Source organism: Pterocles gutturalis, unplaced genomic scaffold (genome assembly GCF_000699245.1).
Source record: "Pterocles gutturalis isolate BGI_N339 unplaced genomic scaffold, ASM69924v1 scaffold32868, whole genome shotgun sequence".
NCBI classification, from domain to species: domain Eukaryota; kingdom Metazoa; phylum Chordata; class Aves; order Pterocliformes; family Pteroclidae; genus Pterocles; species Pterocles gutturalis.
In genome coordinates this window covers 1-10,626 of record NW_010124075.1, presented here as the reverse complement: position 1 = coordinate 10,626, position 10,626 = coordinate 1, and the positions used below count along the sequence as shown (strand labels likewise).

Here is a 10,626-nt window from a genome sequence, read left to right as displayed (position 1 = left end):
AAAAAGATCTGAGCGGGGAGCTGGGCAGCTGTAACGGAATCAGCTGCCCCATCTTCCAAGTAGAGTCACGCTACCAGCCTCACAGGCTGTCCTAAGACTCTGCTGAGTCACCGCAAACCGAATTCCGAAGTTCACCTTCTGCCAACAGCCACAAACCTTAACTGCATCACAAACCCACTGATGGTACCGGCAGTTGTCAACCGATTTCTTAAACAGCGTAAAAAACAATTCCCATGCTACCAGCCCGCACGCGGAATAAAGTGAAAGAGCTTGCAAATAAAACCATTTCCGCCCACACAAACAGATTACCACTCTACTGTATTTACAGAGTGCTGCTCCAGCAAATAACAAGCTGTTTCCTCCTCCCCCGTGTTTATATCCGAGTCCTTACAGTTATCAGGAAAGGTGGGGATACAGCAAATACATCATAGTCACAGACTCTGCATCAAGCGGTTTAGCATACAGCAGTCAGGGCATGCAGCTCTCAGCTCATAAAACGAAACAGCTCTCTGCAAGACTACTCATACAACAAGACAAGCTTACATTGTGCTGCAGGAGTTTGTAAGCTGCGTATAACAAACAGAATGAAAAGTATTAACTTAAGAGGAAGTTATTTATTTGACTGCAGAAATTCCTCTGAGGCTTTTAAAGGAGTTACCTTTGGTCTCTCCAGCACGCACGTCCAGTATTTTAGGATCTTAAGCTGCCACCTTGATTTTATTTTATAAATCAAATTAAAAAAAACCATCATACATATTTGATGAACCTAGGCCCATCAGAAGGAAGGGCATTTTACAAGTGCAAGGAACACTTCAGGACCTCAACACTGTAAGTTCTCAGAGAGCAAACAAGTGACGGAGCTATCTTACCGATTTCTATGGAATGGGCGACCTATACTCAAAGCAGCAGCATTTGTTTTATACGATCCTGGTGTATTAAAGCCATTCACGAATCCACCATTAGGAAAGGGGGCCTGCAACAGACACAACAGTCTCAATGGCTGAATTAAAAACGTTTGCAGTTTTATGAGGTCAGCTTTGGCAGTTATTCATCTCGTCTGTTTGCACTTTTACGCTGGGCTACAGTATCCGGTATGTTGTGAACTTACTGCTAACGTGAAACCCCCCCAGGCTAACAGCCTGCACCTCTGCCTTAGCACCAGAGTCCTCCTGTTGCTGGAAGAGCTACAAAGCTCTAGGTACTGGTTATTGGAACTTCACACCAAAATTCCTTGAAATAAACAGCAGCCGAAGGGGAGAGACAGCCTCTCCAACAGTCTTGCTTTATCAGGTCTGCAACATAACATGAACTATCATAAAACAGAGGGACCCGACTAGAAAACCTGTGTGCTCTACAGCTGAGAAACCCACTGACCCTATTGATTTATTAAACAAATGATCACCGACGTTTTTTGGGCTACCTCCCCTCCTTTTCATCAGCTGGTACGTACCAGTGGTGTTTCAAAGTAAGGTGCAGGATTTGGAGACCACGTCTGAGGCACGATGCTGTAAATAGAGTACTGCTGGGGACTATATACAGGCTGCATGAACAGTGGCGAGGCAAACTGTGCTTGGGTCTGAACTGGCTGAGTATAGACACTGGAATCCACTACCCGGTAACCATTCTTAGCAAAAAATGTGTTGATGGCTTTTATCCTTGCCTGCGAGATACCAAATCACATCACACACATTAGTTGGGAGGAAAGGAGAAACATGAAAATGTTCTTGTCTACCAAAATGATAACAAGGGATGTGAAGAGGAAGTAGGTTGATTACTGCTTACAAATAAAAACTCAGATAAAAATCAACACAGATTACGTTCTTAAAGTGTGCTAAAGTGAAAGGCACACTGCTTTAGCTAGATAATCTGTCAGGTTTAAGATAAACGCTGCTTTCTATAGCAGTCATCATCCAGACCCCAAATTCTGACAGTTCCTCTCACAGCACAAAGTTTGCTTCAGCCGTATTTGCAGAGCAGAGAACTCCAGCTAGAGACTCATGATGGCAAGCGCCCATCTCCTGAGTTTGCAGACCCAGATTCTGGGGAAACTGGAGAAGCAAAGACGAATCAGGAATGTATTTCACACCTCCTGGGAAGCAGCAGCCACTGAACTGTAATTTTTCAAAGGTACCCGTGACCTCATTCAAGGTAACAGCCTACAGAGCAAGTGTTCTGAACTATCCCACCGCTAATTCCTCGGCTGTCCCCTCCCCGCCATAAACGCACGCTATCGTTCAAACAGAAACAATTTAGAAATCCAAGCAGGAACTCTTACCATTACTGGCTTGCCCTGAAAGGTTTTCACTTCTTCCCTTAAGTATTTAAACGCCTACAGATACAAAAAAAAATGAACATTAGAATATCTTGATGCAATTGTAACTCTCAAAGGCTATGACATGACTTAACATGAACGTGCAGCAATGTGCTTCCCCGTTAGCCCAGATAAATTCATTAACACTTCAAACTCAGGATACGCCAGGCAGTCACAGCCAGAGAGTACTGAGGCAAGAGGCTGACAAAGGAATTCTGACCCTACAATCTCTCTGCTTCCTTTCTCTATTAACTAGAATTTACCAGTAACAAAAGGGGGATCAGTAAATAAACGTTTCTTTTAACTGCAGGAAGCGTGGGTGCGATTCTCTGGAGCAGGGGAAGTTTTAATAACAAAACTGAGACGTCATTAACAGCTGCAGCCTTACCTGTTGCGCATCCGTATCCGACTGGAATGTAACGTACCAGTTGTTGTTGTGAGCAAACTCACAGCTTATCACTTTGGGGCAGTTCTCATTTTTAAACAGAGCCTTCACCTCCTAGGAGAGAGGAGAAGTCAGGCAGTCAAGGGGCCCGAGCTCCAAGCTGTAAATCGGACACTATACCAACAAGAGTTCACACTCCAGCTCCTCAGCAGCAATTCTCCTTTGAGCAGGGATGTTCTTTTATTCCCTTGACAGGTCTGTCCAACACCAAGTTATCCTCTACCTGTTTCTGAACCCCAGAATACCAGCCCAGCCTACTTGAGCCCCCCAAATAAAAAGCAGCAGGCCCAGCTGGTAAGAAAATCAAGATCAGCATAGAACTGGTGACATTTCTATACGAAAGAGGTAACAAAAACACGGCTTTAGATCAGGAGAGTCATCATCATCATTTTAAAAAAAAATATTTCTAAATCAAGGCAACCTGACAGCTTTGCAATAATCAGATTTTAAAGAGAGAGCAAAGCAGCTGTTCAGCATTTGCATTAAAACAACTAATTAAAAATGCTCGTAGACAAACACCCTGTGTTACGATGTTAAAAAGCAAAGAACTAAATCACTCTGTTAGCCAAGTATCAGTAGGAATTTTATTATCCTCCCTTCTCTGAACATAATGAGCTCAGCTCACACTGGGTCACAATGAATGAGAAATGTTCAGTAATATTTCTTGCTGCCAAAACAACAGTCTGACTTCAAGTAAAGTTACCGCTGTGACAAAAATTCAGCCTGAATTCCAAGCTATGCCCTGGACTGATTTTACTTTTGGATCTGAAAAGAGACCAGTTCAAGCTTCTTTATAGAAAAGCCCAGCTAGCTCAATCTTTGGTAGGAAAAAAAGTTTACTTAAGAGCATTTTAATATATTAGTAAACCATGGGAAGGGACCACAATGACAACAAGATTTTGCTTTGGATTTTTTTGACAACACATCCAGAGAGAAAAAACTCCTTATGTAGTTTACAAGGAGAGTATCAGTGTTCAATCAGATTGAATACCAGTTGACCTTTTAAGCAATGCTTCCCGTTGCTGTTTGAAGCATTGTTGAAGATACCTTCCAAAAACATCAACAGGCTTTGGTGTCTTGCCTTTCTGTTTATTTACCTCTATAGGTGTTGTTTCAGGGATCTCACGGAGAATGATAATACATCGTTTGTGGTTTGGTCTTACTTTCTCCCCTCTCTCATCCACTTGTACCATAGGAGAAGCTAAAAATTAAAACACAAAAGTTGGCTTAATATTGGACATTGTGCCATGCAAAACATCTCCATTATCCAGCTTGCAACAAAAGAGCTGTGATGGACTGCTTAAGAAACCAGAGTTCTTGAATCGAGGGTAAATGACAGCTCCCGTCACCCTTTACCAGAACAATGAGCCACAACCAGCTAAGAGACTAAAACATTTCTCTAGAGCGAGGAAGGATTCTTTGTTCTGCTAACACAGACACCAAACGTTCAGACTTACATCTCAAAACTTCAAGAATAAGGTCCATATCCGCCGTCAGCTTCTTAATACCTTCCATGTTGGCAATTGTCCATATCGGAACAAACTGATCACTGTCCATTTGAGACATCAAGTAAAGATCCTTTGAAAGATTCTCACTAAAAAGACATAAGTTCACTATTTTATAAAAATCCTGAACTTTGTTTACAGAAGCCTCAAAACAACAGGATAACTGCAGGCTTAAATATTCACCAACACCATTCACAGCTAACTCTAGCCAAAATGTACTCAGATTTTCTTTCCTGGCAAAAATCCTGGCAGATCAACACAAAGCAAAAGATAATTTAAAATCTCAACATCTTACAGCCATGAAGCATGGAGGTCACACTCAGCTCTCAGTAAAGGACAAGGACACATGGACAGGAGTGAAATGGCTGAAAGGTGCCACAGGTTTTCTACAGCGCTTGAGCAAATCGTGGTTCATATCGCAACCAACTCTCACTCACAGTTAACATTTTTATGAAGATGACAGCACATATCAAGCCAAAAAAAGGGAAACGTATGTCAACCAATTTTCTAAAGGGTTTACACAAAGTTGAATTAACTGTACCGTACCGTGAGAAGCAGAATTCAAGTTGTTTTTTCAAACATTCTCTGATGTCTTCTGTCGACACAGTGGAGCTGCCTTCACCTAAAAGTCACCACACACACCATCAGATCTCAGTTTCACGGTAAGAATATAAAGCAAGAAGACATTTCATTGAACAACAAAAGAATGAATCCTTCTGGGTAAAACCAAGACAAAAAGGTCATGGGACACGCCCGAGGACCACCACACTACACACTCCCAAAACCACTCCGATCCCAGTTTTCACCTGTCTGGCCAAGTGCTAGGGCTGCCTTAGAACACGCATTGGATGGAACATCCCAAAGTTCCTACCCAGGATTTACAAGTCACATCACAACTGCAGCAGACTTCAGAGGACTACGGACACCGTCAGGGGTATTCTAACTTGACCACTCACCAGACACTTCATAGATTTGGTATCCAAGATCTTCAGTTGCTAGGACAATTCCGTTTGCAGATGCTTCGTCAACTCCTGTGCCATTTCTTGGGGCTTCACAAGACGGGGAATACATCACTTCATACTGCTTGCAGCTATCCTCTGAAATCTCTATGTTACCTGGCAAATAAACACACCATCAGCAGAAAACCTACCGTAAGCTTCAGAAGATTTTCCATTTGAAAAATTTTGGCTACCAACATTAAATCAAATACTCAAGAATCCCAAAAAGTGGCAGAGGATCTGAACCGAAGTAGCTAACCACAGTTGCTCTGCAGTCTCTACTCCAGGACAAACTCTCCTGTCTAACAGCTCAGGATCGTAGGTGGCCCTCAGACCTTATCTTCCCGTTCACAGGGTCAAGGGGACACTAAAGTGCAGCAATGGCGAACACAAGTCGTGAATCCATTTCTACACATTTAGCACCTTGTTTCCCTCTTAGCGCGTTACTCAGTCATCACCAGGCCCCTTGGATCCTCTCGCCTGCTGAAGCGTTCCGCCCCAGCACAACTCTGGACACCTTCTCGAATCCCTAGACCAAAGCTCACTGCTCAGACCCATCATCTCCATAAACCATCGACTGCTTTCTCACGTTCATTTCATACTTGTTGCTACATCAGCACTAACAACACCGAAGGCACAAGCAAGAAGTTGCTCCTCGCTGCTGAACTCTTACAGAGGACCCTCAGCACTACCCAGCAAGGGACGTATCACCGCTAGCGCCTGAACGTGGGCCCGCGACGTCTCACCCTCGGTGTGAGTCCCTTGTGCAGCCGCTGTTTCTTGCCACGAGTGCTCTGTGCCATTTGCTGGTGGCACCGCCTCACCGCTCCCTTGGGGTACTTCTTGCCACACTTTTGCATTCGGGTTTAAGCCAGCACCTTTCGATGTTACCTGCTGAAGAGACCAGAACACTTTTATTAGGAAAAATAACCCAAAGATGCTTTAGAAGCCAAGGCAGACAATTCAGGTGAATTTAGTATTTTCTATAGAGTTCCACATCTCGAGTGTCTAACCAGCTATTAAGCACCTATGTGATTTCTCATTAATCAAAACAGGAAAATCCTTAGTATTTTCCAAGTATTTCATTTCTACCTCCATTAGAAGTGTTGCCTTCAACCTCTCTTTATTGACATCCGACAACATCAGCAGACGAAGCGGCTAGCCATCAAGGACTCTGGTAACTCATAAGCTTTTAAAGACTTGACTGTCATAATGCTCCAGTCCCCCTTCACCAGAAAGGGAAATTTTCCCTCCTCCAGACCCCTTCCTAGAAAGGAAGGTAAAAAAACATATTTCAAGGAAAAGAAACTAAAGACTTACGGAATTAGTGACATCTATACTAACCCAGCATCACCTATGCTACACCACGATTCCTTGTGAACTTACCTGAGTAAAGCCGTGGAATGGCCCCTTCCCAGGAGCTGCTCAGAAGCTCCAGGACATTTGGGTACGGAGCCCCATCACCCACATCAGCACAGACAATAAACACCGTCACAGCTCTCACTCTGCTGGGACAGAACTAACTCCTTCCACACAGACAAGAAAACTACGCTTTGGCAAAAATTCTCTTTCCAAGAATTCCCAACACCCGACAAGCAACTAATAGTTTCCCCCAAACAGCCACTAGTCCTAGCTCCTATCTCCCAAATTCACAAATAAGGAAGTTTGCTACTTCAGAGGCCAGGCTCTTGGATTCTGAAATGAAGGAGTGGCTCACCAACAGGCCTCAAACATAAAGCAAAAGGATAAGGAAGCAGTTGCAATAGCTTTAGAGATAATTCCCCTGCCAAGGTCACACCTAGTTCCACAGCTATTTGCTACAAGGACAAGCCCAAATTCGGTAACAAAAAGCCTCCAAACACAGGAGAGGTTCAAGACAATCACAAGAGAAGGCAAAACAAACATCACAATTTTTGCAAGGCCCTCTGAGATTCCAAATCCCCCGCGCACACCTGATTTAATCCGCACAGTAACGGAGGTTTTCGCCCCCTCGTCAATCTTAGCAGAAGAATACAGCTGGAAACAGAAAGAAGAACTAGAAATAATTCAGTGTGAAAGGACATGCACATTTCCCTTCTTCATTTTCAGAGTAGCTGTTCTCCAACCAAACAACCTTAGAGGAAAAACCCTGTAACCTGCTGCCCCCCCGTACTCTCGATGCATTTCAAAACGTAACTCGGCTCAGCGGCTGGTCACCCCTGTGCCACAGCAAACCCGCCAGCGCGGGCACCTGCTCAGGAACCGAACACCAGCAGATCCCATTTCCCTGCATTTACTTTTCATCAAAGCAAAAAAGACGAGACACATCCAGGAGATGATTCATTTATTTTATAAAAATAAACACTGACGTCTTTGAGGTTAGCACTTAGCTCAAGCTGAAAGTGACTGGAAGGAATAAGTACGACAAAGTGAAACTGAAAGGCTTTGGGGAGATTACTGCACTTCTGGAAGTGCCCAGCAGTAAAAAGCAGCTCTGAGTACCGCAGAGGATGCTACTCACTGTAGCAAACACCCAAAGACACGTGGTAACATGGAAGTTCACAAATCACAGGTCCAAGAGAAAAGTGCTACAGAAACTGAACAGATTCAGGCTGATAAAGCGATGAATGGACCTATTAATACAGGGGCTGAAATACACACCTGAAAGAGCGTGGGCTACTTCCTCTTTGTTCTAGAAACACTTAATGACATGTAATGCCACTCCACAAGAGCCAGCCCTGACGTCACGCATCTTAATAGCGAGACACCATGGACTCCAGGAGGATAAAAAGTCCCTAATTTACATAAGCTTTCTGAAAAGACAGTGTGCTGTGCTCCAGGAGCAGCGTCACTCCATCCTGGCAAGCGGCTCTTCTGAAGAGAGGGCCAAAATATCAATTCTGGCTTATTTAACTGAGGCTAACAAACACCGAGCCCGTTTGATTGGCTGCAGAACATTCCTCCCAGCTGCTGTCAGGAACGTTCATGATGAGGTTAAAGCTTTACAGAGTTACAAAGGTTAGGAGCACTCACTGGTATCCACGAGCTGACAAAGCTGTCCTCCTCAGCGGAGTTTACCTGTAGCTCACGTTACTTTCAGCAACCGTGGATCAAAGATTCTCCTCCAGCATATCCTCAAAATTGACTGTCTCATCATCTCATCTCATTTTGAAAGGATGGCAAAGAATACCTTGTTTATTTTACAGTCTAAATTGCATCAATCTCATTTTGAAAGGATGGCAAAGAATACTTTGTTTATTTTACGTCTAAATTGCATCGAAAACTGAGCTTATGACAGATTTCCCAGAGCAGACTCTCAGAAAGGGAATCTAAATGAAAAATCTAGAAGAGAATTTATTAAAACTGGTGAGGTGAGAATCTAAACATTTTCCAGCAGTGGAAATGTAAACAGAGCGGGGGGGGGAATCCGAAGGTCAGCAAACCTATGGGAGGTTGGCAAAGAGAAACCTTACACTGGCTGCAGACACGACAGGTAGGGAAACACACATCTGCAGTGGACTCGGACTCCACACCAGTGTGTCACCTTTCCTAAGCTCACCCAGGCTGTGAAGCAAACAAAAAAATCAGAGAGAAAGCTGGTGTGAACCCCAAAGCAACACGCAGAACTCCTTTGGAACCGACTGTGGGATATCACGGAACAATCCAGCACTCTGCACGTCCCAGGGAATTCTCAAACACCCGTTAACTTTAATGGTTACAAGAGAGTTCCTCCCACTGCACGCAGCATGTTTTTTCCAGTAGCCGGAGTGCCTTCTTTATCCCTGGTAAAGCCAACGCACAGCTGTGCCGTATGAAGATGGAACCACCCTCACCTGTGGCAAGGTGTCCATCCCTCCTGGGTGAACAAGGACAGTCTGGGGGGTTTGTCACCTAGAGGGAAGCAGGAAGCCTCACCTGCTAAGAGAGATGTCCAGCAATACTCAGTGCTTCACACAGTCCTCGTTTCCTAGCTAGGAAACACCGCTGGCAACAATTAGGGCAGTGTTTCACCCACCTGAAATGCACAGATTTCAGTTTTCCTCATAAAGTACTAATATACTGAACTAGCAACAAGCTGACCAAAGTCCCAGGCAGGCACAGCGAGCCATTATCAATCACATTTTTCACAAAGCATTTAATAATATTCCCAATGTGCCTTAATTATCAATTGTTAGCAGCGTGCTGGTCCTGGCTGCAAGTGAAAACAAAACCTACACCAGACACTAATGCATCAAAAATAGCACGAGCCTTACACCATTCCCCCACTGCGGCGAGTTTTTTGAGCTAAAAGATATTAAAGGAAAAGAGAATTCCACCATTCATACCGTGGAGGCATCAATTCACAACCAACACATGCACACTTCACATCTAAAATAGAACACTGACAGGTAAAACAAGTCAGCTAACCCTCCCCAAAACTTCAGGACTCCTAACACACTCTGCCTCTGTACGTTATTTTTCAGGCAACCCCAAAGATCCTGAGATAAAAGCTGCTGTCTGCTTCTAAGCATCCGACTACAGCGTTTCGGAACACCTGGTGAAGAGCTCAAGTTCCCTGTCCTGGCAGCCAAAAGGCACCTTCAGGAAGTCCGGACTGTCCTCAGGAATTCAAAATTAAATATTATCGATGCTTCCTGAATGAAGATCACAGAAACTAAGTCGCAGCGCTATCAGTGGAAGAGAAAAGAGGAGATCAAACAAAGCAACCAAAGTCAAATTTGTGCTTTAGAAGGATTCACGGAACACCCAGACGTGCTGCCTGGCTTCACAGGCTCCTGATTCGCTTCAGCTCCCTTTGAGCTGCCCAAGCCCCATCCACAACACAACTGCTCCATGTCCCCGCTGCCGGTTCCAGAACCTGCCTCGCACGCCCGCTGCTCAGAGGGGCCACCTCCATCTCGCAGCCTTGGCTCCTCTCCGCAGCGCTTGGCCTCGGGTGAGGTTGGCTGCTCACAGCTCCCATTAGTTTGAACAGTTCCTCTTCGAGTTAAATACTGTAAAACAAATTCTTAAACTCCGTCATTCTGTGATCATGACATCTTTTTTTTTCTCCTCTCAGTGCAAGTCAAGTCACATTTAGTTCAGACCTGAGACAATTAGATTATGAAAAATAAGGTGTTTCCCAAACCTTTTTAGTTAGGAGTTCTGAACTGCGGCACATAGGTTGGTATCCACGTAAAACACCCCCGCAGCTGAACTGAACACACCACAAGCAATCGACCACCTTCCCTTGCTCATTTCTTAATTAATCCACAAGTTATTTGCTTTGTACACTTTTTGGACAAAACTTATTGCAAAGTTTAAAGCAGCAGCATTGCAGTAGCTCGCCTTTGTCCAACAAATACTGAAACTTCTTCACCAAACCCCGTGAAAAGCTGGAAAACGGCA

At 44.3% G+C, this 10,626-nt stretch overlaps 1 protein-coding gene across 1 annotated transcript in view; it reads right to left on the bottom strand.

Annotated features, from left to right (window-relative positions):
- The window catches only part of LARP4 (La ribonucleoprotein domain family, member 4), a gene marked incomplete at its 5' end in the record, with an annotated part of 13,068 nt that extends 5,793 nt beyond the window's left edge, over nucleotides 1-7,275 (bottom strand). Inside the window, 10 exon segments of the mRNA XM_010078156.1 lie at nucleotides 870-973; nucleotides 1,451-1,660; nucleotides 2,276-2,329; nucleotides 2,700-2,810; nucleotides 3,854-3,957; nucleotides 4,214-4,350; nucleotides 4,808-4,883; nucleotides 5,218-5,376; nucleotides 6,006-6,199; nucleotides 7,163-7,275. Coding sequence (XP_010076458.1) covers nucleotides 870-973; nucleotides 1,451-1,660; nucleotides 2,276-2,329; nucleotides 2,700-2,810; nucleotides 3,854-3,957; nucleotides 4,214-4,350; nucleotides 4,808-4,883; nucleotides 5,218-5,376; nucleotides 6,006-6,199; nucleotides 7,163-7,275 — 1,262 coding nt within the window.
- Nucleotides 7,276-10,626: the final 3,351 nt, after the last annotated feature.